General features: G+C 40.9%; 1 protein-coding gene across 6 annotated transcripts in view; it reads left to right on the top strand.

The window, feature by feature from the left end:
• The window catches only part of FMNL2 (formin like 2), a 254,551-nt gene that overhangs the window by 193,763 nt on the left and 38,877 nt on the right, over positions 1–21,911 (top strand). For all 6 annotated transcript variants that reach the window (XM_074967354.1, XM_074967349.1, XM_074967351.1 and 3 more), the window contains one exon: positions 20,012–20,086. In XM_074967354.1, the coding sequence (XP_074823455.1) occupies positions 20,012–20,086 (75 nt within the window). The remainder of the gene's footprint in view (positions 1–20,011; positions 20,087–21,911) is intronic.

Genomic DNA, 21,911 nt, shown 5'->3' on the forward strand with positions numbered 1-21,911 from the left:
AAATCATAATCTAACACATACCTAGTTAGATTACTTACTAAAAGTTCTAAGACTCCATTCCTGTTCTGTCCCTGGCAAAAGCAGCATACAGACAGACACAGACCCTTTGTTTCTCTCCCTCCTCCCAGCTTTTGAAAGTATCTTGTCTCCTCATTGGTCATTTTGGTCAGGTGCCAGCAAGGTTACCTTTAGCTTCTTAACCCTTTACAGGTGAGAGGATTTTTCCTCTGGCCAGGAGGGATTTTAAAGGGGTTTACCCTTCCCTTTATATTTATGACAGGAGGTAATAGTTAGGAATTACAGACTAGTTTGGCAAGTCACTACATAATGCATATCACTTATCAAATCAGCCTGTGAACCTTTGTAATCACCTCTCTATAGGTATTTATAGTCATTATGTGTCTCCTATAATTCTTTTAATATAACTTCTTGTTGCTGTTTTATGTTTCTCTTGCAGCTAGTTTTGAAAGACTTTTATAACCCAATCAGTTTGTATTTTGTTGTTTATTTACTTGTATCATATTCTGTTTGATCAAGTTGTTCTGTAGTAATGGAGCTGTCTGAATGTTATCGTTGGAGTTATAGTGCAAAGAGTGATTTTATGTCCATAAATTCTGTTTCTAACTATTTTTCTATTTGTCTGATTCTGATATTTATTTCTTGTTCTGTTTTCCAGTTTGTTCTGGTTCAAGAATTAGTTTTCAGTAATGATTTCAGGGCTTTATACTCTGAATTTTTTTAGCCAGTCATATTACAGATCTCTGCGTCATTGACATGTAAAATATTTAATGGCAGATTTATAGCAGTATAGCTTTAATTTAAAATACTGTGAGCATAATAATATTATTATGGCATCTTTAACTATATGTTGTAATTCTGCCACAGTTTCATTGTGGTTCTTTCATCAGACACAGTATAAAAAAGGAAGACAGATTAGACCTTGTCAAGCTAGATCTCTGCCATTTTACTTGCATGCCATAAACTAGCTTCAAAAGAAACCTGAACTGAAGTCTGAAACTCACTCTATGTAAGTCAGTAAAGAGAACAATACATTTCAGACTAAATTCTCCTCTCATTCACACCAGTGCAAGGCAGGAGGAACATCAGCGATTTCAGTAAACTTGTTTTCAAGTTTATGCTGACATGCAGAATTTGGCCGTTAGGCTTTGACTGTGCAGGGACAGTGCTGGTAGTCTGAAACAGTTTTCAAGAATCCATTTTGAAAATGTTTTAAAGAATATGGCTTTTCTGGCTAGGGCCAGGCAGTCTGACTGAGGCATACGTTTTTTTTTTCTTTTCTATTTCTTTTTTTAAAAACCTGGCTGATAAAAATTATTTTTGTCCAGTGATTGCACCTGAAACCCTTTGCAATATTAGTTCTTGTACCCAGGCAGTTTCCAGTGTAGACAGAGAGCCTGACTCAGCTCAAGGGCTTATTTGTTTTCTGCAGAATAATTAAAGCAATGTCATAACTGATTATTTCTGAAACAGAGCCATGTGGATATACTAAAGCCAAACTGTTGCAAACTAGAATATTGAGGAGGTACCAAACCCTAATGTAGCATACCCCTGAAGGGAAAAAATATCTATGAATCTCATGCACCCGAAGGGGAATGGAAACAAAGCTGGAAGATATGGTTTAGAATTGATGGAGAAATAGGGAGCTCTGTCCTGGATATGTTTGTTAGAGGGCAGAAGAGTATGTTTCAATCAATTGCTCTAATCATAGGTATTCCAAGTTGTGGGGGCAGGTTGTACATTCAAGCAGGTGAATGTTGCATATGCTAAATTTCTTTGTCTGAGTTTCATTTTGCCAAAAGTCTTGTGAAAAATAAAGAAAGAAAAAAAGAAAAAGAAAAGATAGACAAGGCTGAGCCCACACAGAAATCTCTGTGTAGTGAGGAACCATCAGTATCTCCACACTTCTCATCAGTCTCCACTTTTAATAGTCTGCGTTTTGTACAATTGTCATTCTCAGTAATTTGGACCAGAAGATGGTAGTTGAGTGTCACCAACTAGCGGTTATTCTGTTGCAGTTCATGTACCCATTTGATGAGTTGCATTCCACAGCCTAGAAGCTAAGTACCATTTCTGTTGCAGTCCTCTGGGATGGAGGTTTTCTTAAAGAGCTTGTCCAAATTCTGGGTCTTGCACGTTTCCTTCATTCCATTATAGAGGTGAGGAGAATTAATTCCTGTATCAAGGTTCTTAAATTAATCTAATCCATTTTCAGGAGGAGTAAATCTAAGATAAAGATGAAAGAGAGCCTGAATAGGGTTTGAAGAGTCCATCTCCTGCCTCTTTCTGGACAAGGTGGCCTTTTGCACCATTCTCTGCACTATAAAATCAGTTTCATAACTGTCCCAATATTGTTTGGCCATTGTATGTCAGAGGGAAATTGTGCTGCACTTTATTAACTTGGTATTTGAGAGTCTGTCTAGTTTTATTTACGAGGGACTTGGGTTTGGCTCCAGCAGCTCTTGGAGTCTAGTCTACCCTAATCCAGCCTCTAAAACATCCTGGGGTAGAAGGATTACAAGTAAATTGTGCTAACAGTGGAAATTGCTCCTTGGTTTTGGTTTACATCCTGGAGTGAGCAGAGGTTACTTACCCTTTTCTTAAAGAAAGCAGCTCCAGTATGTATTTCAGGGCCCTCTCTTGCTCTCTCTCTAAGGAAGACTTCCTATCTGCATGTGTTGCTTGACTAAATTTTACTATATTTATGTGAAATAAATTAGAGCGACTGTCCCACGTGTAATAGAACAGCCAGTGGCATTTTGTTAGCTATTTCCTTTTCTTTTTGCTGTTTACAGCCTGCTGCTTGTTTTGTTTGCAGCATATGGGAGGAAAATGCTGTTTGAATGGAGTACTCAACTGCTGGCTAGGTTAGGAATTCTCATTCTTACCATGATACCTGTTTTCATCCACTTGCAGCTAGTTCTCATTTTCCAGTATTGAGAACTGGTTTTAGTAGCAGTAAATAATTGCTGTGATACAGAGGAGAAATTCAGAGCTGCATTTCACAGTAAGATTTCTTATGACTTAGTTGCACAATGTAGTGTATGAATGAACTGTTTCTAAACTTGAATATTAGACTCTGTTCCAGTGAATGCTGATGGCGGGATGCACTAGAACTGAAGTGATAACAGCAAGTCTGGGTTGTGGTTTTGGAGTGATAAACAATGATGATGACTAGAACTGAAGACCTTTGAGGGTCTTATAGTGTTGATTTCATGGCTTGGCTCCTTCTAATACTTTTTGAAGATCTAAGACACTCAGGTCCTTAAACATCATGACCAAGGTGGTAAAATGTGTAGATAGATAGATACCCATACGCTTACTTTTGTTTACTTTCTCTCTGTTTCCACAAAAACTTCAAAGTCTTCAGAGCCTTAGAGTACAATAACTCCTCACTTAACGTTGTAGTTATGTTCCTGAAAAATGCAACTTTAAGCGAAACGATGTTAAGCGAATCCAATTTCCCCATAAGAATGAATGTAAATGGGGGGGTTAGGTTCCAGGGAAATTTTTTTTTTGCCATGCAGTACAGTACTATAGTTGGGAGGTGCCCCCGCCTTACCCCACCCAGGCACAGCCCCCTGGCCCTGCAGACAATGAGTCAGGCAAGGAGGCTGAAGGTGCCGTAGGCTAGGAGAAGCACGTTGCGCAGAAGCAGCGGCAGCTTCCCCTACTCTGCAAGCACCAGGGGTGGGGGGCTCAACCCTCGGCCCGCCCACTCCACCCCTTCCCCCAAGCCCCACCCTTAACCCGCCTCTTCTTCCTCCCCCCTTTACTCCGCATGCCGCGTTCTCGCTCCTCCCCCCTCCCTCTCCTGCCTCCTGCCCGCAGCAATCAGCTGGTTTGCAGCATTCAGGAGGGAGGGGGGAGGAGCGAGGACACGGCACACAGGCTCCCCCTCCCTCCCCTGCCTCCTGAACACCGCAAGCCAGCTGATTGCCACAGGCAGGAGGGAGGGGGGAGGAGCGAGGACACAGCACGCAGGCTTCCCCTCCCTCCCCTGCCTCCTGGGGGGAGCTGATAGCGGGGCTGCCAGCTGTGGGCAAAGCAGGCAGCCAAACGATGTTATAGCGAAGCATTGCACAACTTTAAATGGAGCATGTTCTATAATTGAGCAGGGACATAAGATCGAAACAACGTTAAGCAAGAGGACCTTAAGTGGGGAGTTACTGTACAAGGTGTTGCCTATCTTGGAATTTATCCTTCCATTACCCAATCCCATGGCAGACACTGGATGATTTCTTTGGCAAAGCTGTTCTTGCTATCTGTCAGATTGGTTACCATCATCCAAATTCCCTCTTCATTCATTGCTGCCTAGCTTGCCTTCACTGGCAATGCCATCTTCAAGTTGATGGGATGATAGAAGATGGAACTGGAGAAGACCTTTTAGCTCATCAAGCCCATCAGTGTGCCAGAGTTGGATATAGTCCCCAGATAGAGGATGGATCAAATTGTAAGTGTTTTGCTGTACTTAATCGTAGTCAGAAGGCCATGACGTTTTGCTGGAGACGTGCAAAAGAATGTATAAAAAGTTACATATTTTCTTGTTGAATGTGCAAAAAATCTTGAGTCAAATTTCTTCACTGCGGTAAGGGTGTTTTTCACAGGCTGAGAAACAAACAAACCACTTTTCCTATTGGCAGAACAGTAGGTATTGAGCCAACTGGGTTATGAACCAGGAAGTGTGGAGAAGGATGCTGGTGAAAAAGGTAAACATTCTAATCCATGTTAGAGCCATGAATTTTTTGAAAATCTTTATTTTTCAAGGCAGTAAAATCTGTCTGGGGAAATTTTACTTCTCTGTTAGTTATATGCACACTGGCTTTCTTTATCTGGTGGGTTTCCAAAGAATAACTTTGATCCTTGGTGGCTATGTAGAATAGCCTGTGACCTCAGATACCTATAGATTTGTAAGCGGAGTGGCTTTTTGTAGGGAATTCATTACAGCCAAGCTCTATTGTGCAAAGTAATTTCAGTACTCAAAAAGGTCTCCAAAGGTGTGCAGTCTCATTTTTCTCACATTTTCCATTATATCAGTTTAAACTAAAAATTGGTTTAGCCAAGAAGCTGTTTATGTGCCTTGATGGATAGCTGTGTTTTGGACTTCCTTTAGAATCTGATATTGTAGGTGGTTTTTGTTTGTTTTTGTTTTAAGAAATGCGTTTTATAATATTTAATGGGTAATCCCACTGAGTATTTCCAGTTTTCTTCTTCAGCTTCTGTCAAGTCTCTTTATTACATACCACATAAAAAGTATTTGTACTCCCTTTCTGCATTGCAGAGGACTGTAGATCTTTTCTTTTTGATTGTTTATGGTTCTCTCTAACACTGAAATCTAGCTGATACACCAAGAATTGACTCTGAGCAAGTTTCCCTTTCACAGACAGATGGGACGTAAGAGCCAACCTATGCCTTCACCCAGAATTGAAACGAAGCCTAAACGGAACGTTGAGTTTTGAAACAGTTTAGATACCCTTTTTTTTGTACACTTCTGACCTTCCTGGTTCTTCCCGGAAGTGGAAGTATTAGAATACTGGAAAGAGAGGGTGTTCTTGCAGTACTTTAGCCCAGCTGGAGGCACTTGAAATCTCTCATGAAATCCTGTTCTCATGAGATTCCTTGCCCAGTTTGGAAGACTCAAGAAGATTGGATTGAAACATCTAAAAAGCATCCAAACTTTGCCATTAGCCAAATTGAACATTGCTGCGAAAAAGTTTGAGGTTCACCCATCTCTGCTCTCAAAAGCACTGCTGCTGTGCTATCTCAGTAACAGGCAGCCAAAGCATTTAGTGGTCAGTGGGATTTGGGGGTTCTCAGCTCTTTGCATAATTGTGACCTAAAGGAGCAGTCAATTGAAATCTGAATATTATAGAAATGTATATAGTTGAATTGTGTCGGTAGGATAGGTAGGGTCCAATTGGACCCACATGGTTCAGTGCATGGGTTTCATCTTTCTGTATGTTCTTTCTCAGGCCTACCATTGAGTCCAACCTGATAAGTGCTGAGCACTGGTAACCCCCATTCACTTCAGTGGGAGCTGCCCATGCTCATCAGGTGTCTGATCCTACTCCCATTGAACTAAGTGGGGAACTAAGTTCCTAGGTGTGCAGCACTTGTTGGGATTTGACCTGTTGTTATCAATGAATCTACTGCTATCAGTGTATTTGAGAAGGATGTTCATGTTAAAGTATGGGCAATAGAGCATCGTCATCACAAGGAGCCTCTTGCTGGACCCATTTATGCTCAAAGCAAAATTCTCATTGACTTCAGTGTGAGCAAGGGCAGGTTCCATGTTGCTTGGGGATGGAGAAGTCAGACATTTACCAGCCCATTGTCATCCGCTCAGTTAGTTCATGTTTCTACAGTGCATTGTAACTACATTATCATGCATTTATTTTTTTACTAAGAGTTTTGTGTTATAAGGATCCAAGAATGTTGGAGACTTTTTACTGGGGGTGCAGAGGCTAACTTGCCCAGAGTGGAGCATTCCATTATCACAGGGTGTTCTTAAATCAGCAGAATAGACACAGGAAGAATACAAGCCCAGCAGAAAAACTTGTTGAACTGATTTTTTCTTAAGCAGATATTAGTGAGGTACTGCTGAGGGTATGGCTCATGTGGGAGCATTCTCACTTCTAGGAAGATTTTTAAGCTTGTACCCAATGTTGACACTACAAAACGGGGTTTTGTGCATTGTTGGCAGTGCTGTCCTTTGCATGGGCTATTAAACCCAAGTCCCTAGTGGCTGTCCTAGTGGAAATTAAAGACACTGTGGTACTATTTTTTTCCCCCAGAAGGAGTGTGGGATAACATAGTTGTCTTGGCCAGAATTCCCTCTTTCAAAAGAAACCAATTCCAAGGTCTAGGGCTGGGCATAAGCTGTTTCTGAAGTTATAATGACTTGTGTTTGGCTGCACAATCACTGCAGTATCAGTATCTAACCTTTGCAGAGTGAATCCCTTGGGTATGAAAGGTGCTCTATAAACCCAAATTCTACCTTTTCTAGCTGTATGTCCTCTCATTTGCAGGGTGGGTGCCAGAACATCTCTGCTTTGCTCAACTTTTCTCTCAGAAAGGCAGCATATGAGCAGAGCTTTTTCTACCCCTATTAGCATGTGTAATGTTATATTTGAAAGACAAGGTGGGTGAGGTAATATCTTTTATTGGATGGTGAAAGAAGCAAGCTTGGACAGACTTTGGTCCAATAAAAGATATGATCTCACCCACCTTTTCTCTCTCATGTAATGTTTCAGATAGATGTACCTTTTTACTGCATACAGCAATTTCCCATGAATCTGTTCCAATGAGTTGGATATGAACATGGGTGGGCACCTGCTCGTGATGAATCACCTTCATGCACCGGCCTCAGTGACGGCATCAGCCTAGCCCTCGGATGGGGGTTTGTTCATTCTCTGTAACATTACCAGTGTGTGCACAGGACATTGTGGCCATTTTTATGTCTTATAACATATTTTTGACAATACGTGTATTTGAGTCAAAATCAGACCAGTATAGAAAAAACAAAACACTGGGGGGCCAGATTCTCCACTTTATACCCACTGGGGACTTCCCTAGGGTGAGGGAAATTCTCAGCAGGCAAGACCCAGCTGCTTTCTGCTCCCTTTGTATGTACCAGAGGAGTAGAGTGAGTCAGAGAATTTGGCCCTGACTACATGGAATCTGAAGGATTCCCCCCAAGGTTATAAATTTGACATTTTTATAGGTGCCATACTTAAGATTGTGTTGAGATTTGCATTTATTGCAATATAGCAAAGATTAATTACTTTGCTGAGATATTCTGTGTGTAGCTATATGTATACATTGTACATATCTGTAGCATACATTGTATGTACACAGCTGTGATATGATTATAAATTCTGCATGTGTCTAAAGTTGCCAAAGAATTAAAATTATTATAAAGCACAACTCTCCCATCAGATTGTAACATTTTTAAATCTTTGTAAACTACAGACATATTGCATATACAGATATGGGTATAGATTAGAGCTGGACCTGTAATGCAGAGTTTTAAGCCAGTCCTGCATGAGAACTTTTCTAGAACTTCTCAGAACTTCTCATCTCATTTCTCCCTTGGAAACAACCATTTGCCTAGCAGACTGGAAAGTACCAGGGTTCTAAAGGTCAGAATAGCTCAAACCAGTCCTCAAAATCTTGATACTTCGTATCGGCTCTTGAGGCTTTGAATTAGGTTTGCTCACTGGTGTGAGCTGTGAGTGGAGCTAAATTTTTTTGTTCAATTATTTATAATAATAATAATTAATAATATCTCAAAGTGTATGTAGCACTGTTTTACTTACATGCAAGGCCCTGATCCAAAGCCCTTGGGCATCAATAGGACCAGGATCTAGCCTCAACTGATTAATTCTCACAGCATCCTTATGCACCCCATTTTACAGCTAGGGCAGCTGAGCAGAGTGGTTAAATGACTTTTCCACCAAGGAAGTGGGGAAAAAACTGGGATTATAACTCACAAGTTCCTGAACCCTAGCAAGGAGGATCAAAACTCAGATCATTAGAATTTCTCTCTCTGGCGCTAAGTGTTAATAGTCACCTCTTTCACGTGGTGGTTGTGCACCTGATCCTTGTACAGACTTGCTAACATACCTGTCTATTTCTGACAGCAGTGCACAGTGTACAACTTTGGGCTTTTCTTTGGTTGGCGGTAAGACAAGAAAGTTTTACTTAGAGATTTCCTATGCTATAAATGGCATGTTTAATCCTCCCCTGAGTAAAAATCAGTGCCTGAGCCTCTGCAGCCCTTTTCTGTCAAGTTGAAGCACCCCTAACACTGTCAGAAAATATGTTGTCATAACTTCTTAAAGGTTCATGCTTCATATCTTTCTCTGATATATAAAGTCAGTTTGCAAATGGGCTTAACATTTAAGAAGCGCTTGACAGATTAAGGCCTGGACAGCAGTGTATATTTTTATAGAGTTTTCTACATTAATGCCTCTCATTCCTATGCCATTCCTCTACCAGTAGTCATTTGTTGCATCAGCTCAGCTGCTGCATTCATCCTCGTTTAATAATCTTCAGGGCTTTCCTTTGATGTAGGCAGGATGCCATAAAAATTTGTTTGAGGTAGCAAAGATGAAGGGGTCTCACAAAAATAATGGTGAGGAATATTTTAAACAATTTTGGTGTCATTACTAGGATCTAAGCAGGGTGTTACACCCTCAGATATGCTTTAACTATGTCCCCGCTTCAGCTTATAAAACTAAGGAACCAAACTAAGAACCACATTCCTCATCTTCTGTGTCTTCCACTTCCATGATTATACCAGTATGGACACACTGTAAAAATGGGAGTTAAACTTCTTTTCTATTAGTGTGGCTTTAGTACAATCCAGACAGAATTTTGGTGTCTGTTCACTGTTTTGAGAAGAGGAATACATAGGAGGGCTAAGTCTAACTCATGTAATGTTGGTGGCTTGTTAAGTGACAGCACATTTTATATGCTGCTCTGGTAGCCTAGGTCGGTAGTTCTACTTTGATATCAGGCAAGTAGGAAGGCCGCTGATGATTGATGTAAGTACCTGTTACAGAAAACAAATTCTTTACTCTGCACACAAATAGTACTTTTCAACAAGGGCTCAGTCTCAACACTATGCACCCATGAATGAAGCTTCCAAATACCCTTGTGAGGTAAACTAGCAAAATCTATATAGATAGGCGAAGTGAGGAAGAGAGAGGTTCAGTGATTTGGCTGTCATAGAGCCGATCCTGAAAAAGAATCCACAAAAAATTCTGGCCATGATGGAACTTGCTGAAATTTTTTGAATTAAACATTTTTTTATCAAAAAATTGCCTCTTTTTGAAATGAAGTATTTTTTTGTAGGTTTTTAATCTAATCTACATTGTTTTGGAAATGGTTAGAGAAATTTTTCATTCACCAAAAACCTGGTGTCCATTAAATAAATTTATTTCAAAAACCATTTTTATTTTAAAATACGATTAAAATATTATTAAAAATTTCACAAAAATAATAAAACAATTTTTAGTCCTACAAAAAGAAAACAACTTCAACATCTTTTGCAAACACTATTTTCCTGGCTCTAATGGAGATCTGAAATAATATGTGATACTTAGAGAGTCTTTCACCCAAGGATTTCAAAGCACTTTGTAAGCTTTATAATGGTCAAATCCTGGAATCCTTACTCAGATTTAGTCAGTTAAACTCCCCTTAAAGCATAATTTTCCTGAGTAAAAACTAAGTAAAACTGAGTGTGGACCACGGGACTCTGCCATAATTAAATAAGCCTCACAAAACTAATTGATGACATATGCCAGTATTGCCATAGACACAGATTGAGGAAAAGAAAGGTTAACTGATTTGACCACTCTCATACAAAAAACGTGTAAGAAATAGAGTCCAGTAGTTCTAGCTCCCAGTCTCCTGCTCTGACCAGTAGACAACACTCCTTACGTATTTTATTAACATATGCTTAAACATGTTAAGCATATAGCATGTGCTTAAATCACATTAAATCCAGTGGCTTGTAGCTCAGCAAATGCTTAAGTGCTTTTCTGGATGGGATGGACTTTAACAAGTGCTTAAAAGTAAACATATATTTATGTGCTTTGTTGAACTAGGCCCTTCAAGCAGCCAGCTAGGTTTGTTTCTGGAAACGGTGAGGATAGAGGAAATAATGTGAAATAAGAACTGGGATTAAGATAATCTGAAAGGGGATGCAGGAAGGTCAGATATGTTTGAAGAAAGAAACAGAAAATAACTTTTGGGAAGCACACGGTTTTCTGGTTATTTCAACAGTGGGGCTGACTTTTCTGAACGTGCACAGGTGTAAATCAGGAGTAACTCCACTGAAGAATCAAAGAGGAATTGAGTCACTGAGGGAAGAATCAGGCCCCCTCTGTGTTCTAGTAAAACTAGTAAAAGAGTGAAACGATAAAGAGTCATCAGGTGACACACGTAATTCCTGGTTGTTTTTATCATCAGTTTAATGGATTTATATGTGTATCATTCTGATTTAAATGTCTCACAAGTAAAAAGACTTGAAACCCCACTGATCATAGTCTGGTAATGGCTGCTAGTGTTGTGCTAATAATGCCAAGAGTCATTTGAATGTTTTATGTAGTGAACTCAAAAAGCAGTGGAATGGCACTTGAACCCTCATTGGTTAGCTTTCACTAGTTTTCACTTCAGGGGAGTGAGAGAATATTGTTTAGCCTCAAACTCTCGCAATGCTTTATATAGATTCAAGTTTCTATAATTAAATCATGAGCTACATATATATATATACACATTTATAAACAATGTGTCTGAATTATTCCTGTTGGTTGTTACAATAATTTAGTATTATAAATAATGTCCGTAAGTGTTAGAAAATAGAAATAGATTTGTTCCTTTTGAAGTACTGCAGTAATTTGTGAGCAGCTTAGTCCTCTCCATAAAAAGGTAAAAGGTATTTGAACCTAGTAAGTTTTTAGTAACTGTTTACTTAACCAATAACTTGAAAGAAAGTGGATCTTTTGTTCTCCAACAAACTGCAAAATGTCAGCCCAATGAGTCAAAACGGAGTATTTCTTTAAAAGGGTATTTTCCTACAGCAGGACCTCCTGACCACAGTAGACTATTGTAAGAAGAAGAAAAAGAAAGACTCCTTATGGAGTCAGGAGCACGGAAAGAAATGAACATTTAGAAAAGTGTCTCTTTAATTTTTTGTGTTGCTTGTACATCAGCATATTTATCATTACCATATCCAAAATTGGTAGCACCAGGTCATACAGTGTATGCTGTGAAATATACATATTCATTGTGCTGCTTCTTCTGCTTGTGTAAAGTCAGTGACTGTTATAGAACTTGAAAGCTTAAGTCTTAAGGAAAGGGGAAGAGGAAGCAGTTTAAAATAACCTTGGAGAAGCACATGATTTGATAGTCATTTCAACATCTGTACTGCTAGAAAATTTCTGTAATTGCAAAACCTTTGCTAAGGTTTCTATTTTCCAAGGTTAGTCTTCAGAAAAATTCATCTTCTGGCTTTAGTCAACTGGGCTCAGCATTTATAGCTTCAAGCTCAAAATACTTTGAGAGATTTCAGACATATTCTCTGTGGATTTTTGAGAAATCAGAGGTCACTTCCTAGTAGCAGTGGCAGTAGCAGTGTTTATATGTTTATAATATCTATATCTGTTATTATCTTTCCTTTAAATGTATATTTTTGTAATATCTATATCTGTTCTTGTCCTGCCCAGACACAGAGCTCAGTCCCCCAGAAATACTTATAATCATGTACATTTGATGGCATACAGCTCCATAAATAAATAAATATATTGCTGGGAGTCAGTCTTTGTATCTGGGCAGGGCAAACCTTTTCAGCCTTACAAACAAAAATACCCCAGGTGTTGAAGAGATAGTGTTCCAGCAGCTGTCTTTCATAATATGCACTTTATACCATTGGCCAACAAACTATGACTCCAAACATTGAAATACTGAGTACCCTTATCACATTATTCATAGATATTAAGGTCAGAAGGGACCATTATGATCGTCCAGTCTGACCTCCTGCACAATGCAGGCCACAGAATCTCACCCACCCACTCCTGCAATAAACCTCTCACCTATGTCTGAGCTATTGAAGTCCTCAAATCATGGTTTAAAGACTTCAAGGAGCAGAGAATCCTCCAGCAAGTGACCCATGCCCCATGCTACAGAGGAAGGCGAAAAACCTCCAGGGCCTCTTCCAGTCTGCCCTGGAGGAAAATTCCTTCCCAACCCCAAATATGGCATTCAGCTGAACCCTGAGCATATGGGCAAGATTCACCAGCCAGATAAGATTCACCAGCCAGATATTCATGTGTATCATGCTGTATCTTCTTGCTGCTAAGTTGAGAGATGAGCACATTCTTCAATAAAGTTAGATGCTTCTCTGTGTAATTGGATATTGTCTGAGTAGGAGGAGACCCTGCTTCTAGAAGAACAGATTTTCATTTAATCTCTCACATGCTGTCCATAAAAACATCTAGCAACACTAATTTGTTGAAAGTATCACCTGACAATATCTCTTTATCTCTAACTCTCTGCTCAGGTACTCTTTCCAGAGCTTGCCCAGATACAAACGTAGCAAGAACAGGAACATCATATCAATCATATTGCCTTATTTGAACTTTCCTTTTGGGTGGTCTGGATGTGAACTATATCAGTGTTTCCCAATGACCAGTTTGTGGACTGGCGCCAGTCCCTGAGATCTCCCGACACAGTTTAGGAAGGCAGCAAGCCAGTTCCTGGTATCAAAAAGACTGAGAAACACTGAACTATATGACCTAACATATAGTGCTGTGATGTGGACATCATCTTCATCAAACTTCCCATAAGAGATCTTACTGTTTTTCTGTAGGATTTTATTTTACATTTGTGATATATCTATGAAATGAATACCTCGTTAGCATATTCGTAGTCCTCTTTAAAGAAAGAATCCATAGTGGGTGGCTTTCCAAAAACAAAACAAAACACATTGTTCTTCTGAAATGACACAGACTGATACAGCCTAAAATGTCTTTTTCACCATCGTAATGTAGACAGAGGCTTTTTTTTATAGCTGTGGTAACTTCTTTAGTCTTTCTTCTTGTGTTGAATAATGATGATAAAAGTAAGATCAGTTTTATTGGTCTTACTCATACTTCCAGTGTGGATGACAGATCCTGGAAATGTATTCAGATATAAATGGCTACATATGATTTTATGCATTTGGGTTTGATTTCATCATATCTTGGACATCTGCCAGTCTTTAGGCTCTAGACTGCAGCTACAAGTTTGCTCTTTTATGAGATGATACAATTTATTATCAAAGATTAGTCAGTTCACTGCCACTTGTAATGAGCATGTTCCCAGCACTGCCTCATCTGATGACGGGGTGAGATATCTGTAAGCAACCACTGACAGCCACAGTCCTGGTTTTTTTGTTTCTCTCTCCCCCCACCGTTTTCACGTCTGCTGCTCTGCTCTACTGGGCCAGTGTCATTTGTTTACTGTCGTTGTCAGTTGACTGTTGGGCTGGTAGACAATAGGCTGTTTCCTGATTTAATGAACGAATCATAAATAGTTAGCATTTGTTTATGTCAGCATTTTTCCATCATCAGTGTGGAATCGTTCATGTGAAGTCTCCCAGAACTCAATCCTTGATTGTTCTGTCTGTGGAGGATCTTATGCACTACCATTATGTTTATTTCTATATAAATGCTGATAATACACAGTTTTTTTATTTAAATCAGTTCCAGTTTTTCTGAAATGGCATCAGAGATACTTGTTTTCTTTTAGAATCGAAAGTTTGGGTGAGCCTGAATTTTCTTCTATTACTTCTGTGAATGATGACTGTTTCAGAGGGTGTCTCCAGAGCACAGCAAGATTTATGTCAGAACATCAGTTTTAATGAACCATTTATCCCATTTACTACAGTAGTAAAAAGGCTTGAAATCTTAATATACAACAGTAGATCTGATCCAACTCCCATTCAAGTCAATGAAGAAACTCCCATTGACTTCAATGGGAGTCAGATCAGGTCCAGTGCAAGCTTCTGAAGTAAAATTAAATCAGCTGGTGCTTCCTCCATTTCTTTCTCATGTCTGAGCAGGTTTCATCAATTCTGACAGACAGATTTGGGTATTCTGTTTGGCTCTCCCTGGGAGAGCTAATTCTAGATGTCAGCATCTTTAGAATGTTGCATCTTTTGTCCTCTTTTGTATTTTGCTGTTGTCTAGGTGCACATTCCAGAAGAGACATTGGCCAAAGCAGAACATGAGGCAGAATTATTATGTCCTCAATCTGGCAATCCTCCAAACTTACTAAGAATCTATTCTGTTAGACCCATGGTAGGGCACTCCAGGACAGGGCTTTAAGTAGACCAGACCAGACAATGGGCTTTATGTGTGCCATAAACACAAATTATTCCTGATTCTGGCAGGAATAATCTGTGTGGAGGAAGTGGGGTAGCCCAGAGCTAGACAGGATATTGGCACATATTAGCACTTCTTTTGTGTCTCTGTTGAGGTACTTTGGATCCAGTTTGTTGCAGTGTATGTATATGACCTTTTCTAGATAGGGAAGCTGAGGCACAGAAAGGTTGCATGCCACATACTAAACCAGTCACAGGTTTAGGAAGCAGCAGTTTCTTGTGTAATGCTGACCCACACAGGGGCTTCAGCTGCGGGGATCAAACCTGGGACCTTCGGAGCTTAATGCATAAGCCTCTACTGCATGAGCTAAAAAGACACGTTTCTTAAGCAAGGCTATAACAGGCTCAATAATCTTTAGGAGGGGAGCTAGCCACTACTACAGAGGGACAGAGTGCCACTCCAAGGAAGCAGGAGTTATGCTTGCTTCCACTAGTCTATGTTGTCTCTTTCAAGGCTTGAGTATACCACAGATTGACACCATCTTTCTGCTTCTGGAAACTATTGTGAGCATGAAGGGAGGAGACCATACATGGATGAGTTTTGTCCGTCACTAATAATGAGAAGCCCTGAGAAGCGGAAGGAAATGGTTCATTTTGTGAAGATTAACAGCAGACTCCACATGCAACTGTTGGTGCACTTAGCTCTTGTCTGAGATTAGCACTCTGATGTCAGGAGGATTTAATTTGTGCTTCACATGATGCTGTGAGGTTGATCACTTCTTTTTGTGACTGCACACAGCAAGGAGTCCCTGAACGACGCACAGCAAACTTGAAAGTAACCAAAGACCAACTTTGCTATTATCTGCGAGGGTGATCCATGGGAAGCCATGCTCTTCTTAAACTGGGAGACCAAGACTTGTAAATTTAGGTGCTCATGTCTCAGCCACCAAGCTCAATTACATGTCTCTTTATTATAGAGACAGGGTGGGTGAGGTAATATCTTTTTATTGGACCAGCTTCCCTTGGCAAGAGAGACAAGCTTTCGAGCTTACACAGAACTCTTTTTCAGAACTACACTGCATGTCTCTTTATTTTATGATGAGGCGGTTCTTATAATATTTTTGCCTGCCAAACTGAGTAACACATGTTAAGCCAAAGGGGATAAAAAGTAATCTGTTAATTAACCATGGTGATAATAGCACTTTGGAGCTGTTACACTAAGGACCAACTAGGATTTTCATTATAAACTTCCTTTCCAGAGGTTTATAACTTGCTATTACTATTTAATATTGATATAACATTAGCACCCTGAAGCCCAAACCAAGATCAGAGTCCCATTGTGCCAGGCACTGTACATCCAAAAAAATGGTCCTTGACTCAAAGAGTTTATTTTTTAACAAGAAAAATGACCTGGGAAGGATAGGTAACTTAAAACTGGCGTATGGTCATATCTCTCCTGGTGAGAAATCTGGGAAACTGTGGTGACAGTGAGCCCAGGAAAGGCTGAGAATTTAGCTTCAGAGAAGTTAATCTTGCCAGTACTAACAACCCCACACATGAGCATGGGCATGGTCAGGCCCCAAGAAATCGTGAGATTTTCAAAAACACAATTTGGGGCTTTTTTTGTTTGTTTGTTTATTTTTTTGCCTTCTTGTTTTTAAGCCTTGGCTTGCACTCGGGTCCCATTTTTGAGCTTTTCTTCACAACCTGGGCCTAGAAACTTCCTCCCCCCCCCCTTTTAATGAAATCAGAGACTCACGTGATTCCAGGAGCTGGGACTTTAAGAAAAACACCAAAAGTCCTGAGACTATTGATAAAACCATGAGAGTTGCCAACAGTGCCTCCCAGATTTTCCAGCTAGGTCTCCCTTTGGGACTAGGATTTGGGAAGACAAAGGGTGTGGCCTTTCATCCTCACTGATCCTGAGAATCCACAAAAAAAGGCAAGTTCCAGTCCCGCTGTGGGCCAGCCCCTCTATGCTGCTCTCTCGGCTCCTTCCCCATCAGCATAGCTTTTCCAGTTATAATCCCACTGGCCACATATTCCATATCTGTGCTAGGAACCTCTTTCTGAGAAGGGCACAGTCGAGAGCATAATTTGATGCAGTACTAATAAAGGTGTGAATATCAATTCACTCAGATATGTACTGCCCTGATAAAGACACATTCTTTACAGGAAAACATAATGGGCCAATTCCTGTTCTTGCTGACATCACTGGGAGTTTGACATTGAATTGAAGGGCCGCAGAAATGAGCTCAAGGTCTAAGCAGGAAAGTTCTCTCCCTGGCTTCAGGAGTATGCTGGGCTGACGCTGACTTCATTAGAAGGAACCGACACACCCATGTCTGACAGCAGAATTTGGCCTAAAAACATTTATAACTCTCCAGTACAAGAAGTGTCAGTGATGGGTGCCAGTACATGTACAGTAGGGACATATGTCCAACTACAGCCTCTAAATCTGTGCCTGTGACTATTTTGTATGCTCACAATAGATGGTGCCTATATAAATAGCACAGAATCTGTATGTGCAAATGATATTTTCACTTGCAACTGAGCTAGCTAGATGCCATTTGTGCACATAAATTATATTTTGTGGGAGGCATAAATGATTTGCAGGTGCAAAGATGAGCAACCAAGCCAAGTCCCCTTTAAAAATGTGGCTCAGAGGCTATGAACTACAGTATTGGTGTAAAATCAAGTTTTAGTGAATACAGTGATAATATATCACAGTTTAGCCTCTTAAAAGCATTGACATACGTAAGCAGACACATCTGAAAAATAGAAATGCACTGGAGAGCATAACACATAGGGCTGTTGACTGGAAACAATTACCTTTGATAATAAATAATTTTTCAAGTTGTTTTCCATGTGCAAGCAAATAGATCTGTGGGTTTTTTCTTTTTCTGGAATAAATGGCAACAGCTAGATAAATTATGTATTCATGTTATCTGTGTACTGTTATGTATTGATTTGTTAGGGTATTTAACCACGTTAATCTCATTGGTTTCCCCCTGAGAATCTCAAATTCTTTTAAACCTTTGTTATTTTGTTCTGTTCTGTTCTTGATCTGAATCTGTGCTGTTACACTGGGGATGAATTTGGCCCACAGTGTTATTTAGTGCAGTGCCTGAAGGCAGTGGTTCTTAATTTCTGGTATTCATACTAACCCTGGAACTTTTGTGACTGCTGGTCTGTGATCCCCCTCTGACTTAAGGCCCTGATCCTGCAAAGAAATGTACAAGCCCTTACTCCAGCAAGCAAGCTCACTGGCCACAAAGGGTATTTGCAGGGGAGTGAGGGAGCCTCTGTGCTCACTGCCTGTAAGCTGCTGTTGCAGCTCACCTAGTTGATTTAATTTAAATTTACCCTTGTGCTGGGCACCCATACAAGACCTATCTGCCACTTACATCTTTCTGACTCTTTCTACAGAGGCAAATTTCTGTGCCATGCAGGGGAGCCCTGCCATGCAGGGGAACCCTGTGTGGCCTTGCCAAATTCTTCCCCACCATTTCCCCATGTGCAGCAGAAATGCACTGGTTCTTCTGCCAAGGGCCCCCTGACCTCACAGGGGAGGAGGCAGGATTGGCCCTATAGTAAAGTCAAATCCAGTGAAGTTGAGCTTCAAGCACTTTATTAGAGGGAGAGTTGGGGGGCTGGAGCACATGACTTATGAGGAGAGGCTGAGGGAACTGGGCTTGTTTAGTATGCAGAAGAGAGGAGTGAGGTGGGATTTGATAGCAGCCTTCAACTACCTGAAGAGGGGTTCCAAAGAGGATGGAGCTCGGCCGTTCTCAGTGGTGGCAGATGACAGAACAAGGAACAATGGTCTCAAGTTGCCGTGGGGGAGGTCTAGGTTGGATATTAGGAAACACTATTTCACTAGGAGGGTGTTGGAGCACTGGAATGGGTTACCTAGGGAGGTGATGGAATCTCCATCCTTAGAGGTTTTTAAGGCCCGGCTTGACAAAGCCCTGACTGGGATGGTTTAGTTGGTGTTTGTCCTGCTTTAAGCAGGGGGTTGGACTAGATGACCTCCTGAGGTCTCTTCCAACCCTAATCTTCTATGATTCTATGAATCAGTGCTCCCCCATCTGGTAGTGAAAGGCACTTAAGTCTCTCTCTAGGTGAGTTACCTTGTCTGTCTTATTTGAACTGCTTTTTGAGGAGAAAAGACTCTTGTCTTGTTTTTGTGGCCAGATTCTGAAAGTGTATAAATGGTGGCCTAGATTACACATCAGTATTAAGAGATGCAGTTCTTGGGTGGGGAATGAGAGGACATCGGATCTTTCTAGTAATCCATTTACGTCCTCCTTGTTATGGTTGTAGCACTCATTCACTCCAGTTTCCTTCACCCTTCAACTTATTTACTGTGTTGCAACTCTGCTGTAAATTGGATTTAACAATATATGTGCTGACAAATCAGGAGAGTGGGATCAAAACTGGGAAACTAACTATTAGAAAGATGTAAGAAGATATAAAATAATGTACTGAGACCTCCTTTATTTCAGAGCTTATTTCTTCCTTTGTTGGTTGCTTTTCCTGCCATCAGTCCTGTTGTTCTACCTTTTGCCATGTAAGTCACCCCTGCTAACATTTACACAGACTTGCCAGCATTTGACTTACATCACCTCCAGATGTGACAGAGGATAATTTTCATGGTTTTTCACCTTGTAATTTGATCTTCTGCATCATGGCATTATATTCAAATGTGTTGAGGGGGAAAAGAATCTAACATGATTGGTTAGTGAACTGGCTAGAGGGCTACATCCTCCTCTGGTGTAAACTGCCATAGTTCCGTTGGCTTCACCACCATTGACTACACCAGTTTACATCAGCTGACGATCTGGCCTAAATTTTTTAAAGGCAAGGAAACATGGAAAGAATTATTTTATAATTAAGCCTGAGTTCTGATCCTGGTGACTTGCAGCACAGCTGATGGTCAGAGTTTGGAGAGTCAGAAATGTTTGTGCAGTGAGACTTGTCCATGAAGAAAATAGTCTGAATAAGGGAAAAGACTGTTGGTGCATAAAGGATTGTGAATAAGCATGTAAGCCTGGTTTTAATGTTTTTAGTACTCCCTCTAGTGGATGGTTGTGTAACAGATACACTGTGATTCCTCTGCAGGTTTGTGGAGAGAAACAGCGCTTTGAAAAGCTGATGGAACACTTCCGAAATGAAGACAACAATATAGACTTCATGGTAAGCCTTACTGTCATTAGTAAATTAAACTTTCCTTTTTGCTATGTCCCTTCCTGTTCCCCGATACTCCTTTGGGGCTTACGTACATTTTTTCTGTCAATTATGTATTGAGTATCTTCAAACTTACATAGCTTCCATTCTTTACTTTGCTCAAATTTTGCTATTGATACTCTTCAGATGTGTTATTATTGGCTACTGTACTTAAGGGCTATCTGTGTGGACCATTCAGTAGAGCATCGGTCTGGGACTTGGAAACCAGTATTCGAGCCCCAGCTACACCAGTGATGTGCAGTGAGGCTCCCTGTGCCTGTGTCTCCCCTTCTGACCAGGGCCGTCCCTACCCATACGCAAAGTACGCAGCTGTGTAGGGCACCAGGAAATACTGGGCACCACATTTCCTGGTGCCCTGCGCAGCTGCATGCTGCTCCAGCCCCAGTCCCACCTCTTCCCGCCCCTGCTCCGCCCCAGCCCCGTCCCCACTCCCGAGGACTGCAGCAGGGGCCCGGCCTGCACTCATCAGCAGCGAGAAGTGCAGCAACCCGGCCCCAGCCGCACCACCAGTGAGTGCTGGGGGGTGGTTCCTCCCTGCCCCACCATGGGAGGGGGGAGGGGCTGTGTAGGGCCCCAGAATAGCTAGGGACGGCCCTGCTTCTGACTTTTGTCTGTCTTGTCTTGTCTGTTCAGATTGTAAACTCTTATGGGAGAGACAGTTGCTTACCATGTGTTTATCACGGTGGGGCCCTGATGACAGATGGGGCCTTTAGGTGCTACTTTAACACCATATGTTTAACAATAAAGCTGGCAATGAGTAAGAAGGGCCATCTACATGTCAAAAATGAAGTTTGCTACAGTGTGCTCCCTTTTGTCCAATTTAATGTCTACCTTTGGGCCCCTAGTCAGTTGCCAATAAGGCCCTTGGTAACAGAAAATGTGGGCACTTATGATGTAGTGGAAAGGCTTTTGTAAAAGTATAATATCTTAGTATGTGATCATTGGCAGGCACAACTGGAGGACTTGTTTGTAGTACTGTGTACTGTAACTGGGTGGGAGAATAGAAAATATCTGAAATCTCAAGATGTGTATAGTGTACATATGCCAACATCCTCAAACACCCTATGACAGGGAAGTATGGCCAAGACTCATTGCAGCCGTTGTCCTTCCTTATCTGTAGATAAATATAACACTAGTTTTTACCACTATTCGTTCCTCAATTTGCTTGTGCATCTTCACAGACACCACTTCCCCTGAAACAGGAAAGAAAATAGAAACATAGCGGAAGAGTACATTGGCACCCATACACACCAAACTCTAGCTCTTGCTTTGCAAAATCTGATGAATTATGACATGAATGAGTTTAAATGGTGAACATAATGAATTTGTTGTGAACTGAGCCTTAACAAAGGTCTTAAAAATGTACCGTACGTGAATTTTAGTGATTCCTTAAGGTGTCAGCTTGAAAGCCCTGGAATCAAAGTCCTCTATTTATTCACAGAAAAGGCACAGCACAGGCATCACTATTGCAAGCTTCAGAATGCTGCCCATGCCGATGTGCCTCAAATTTGACCTGATAATCCACCCCTTGGGGTGAGAGAATAGGTCTGTCTCTGTGCCCATTCAAGCCTTGGCCTTTCTGCTCAGACTTCTGACAAGGATGGCACCTAGTGCCAGTTGTGTTGATGGGTTTTGTAATGTGAACTTCAGTCCATTAGGAATTAGATTAAGATCACCATGGCGTTTCAGGTAGGTTTTGAACTGCATTCCCATGGCAATGATTTTCAGCCCCTGCAAACTTGGGCCAAACTCAAACTCATGATGAAGAAGTGAA

The sequence above is a fragment of the Natator depressus genome, chromosome 11 (assembly GCF_965152275.1).
Source record: "Natator depressus isolate rNatDep1 chromosome 11, rNatDep2.hap1, whole genome shotgun sequence".
NCBI classification, from domain to species: Eukaryota; Metazoa; Chordata; order Testudines; family Cheloniidae; genus Natator; species Natator depressus.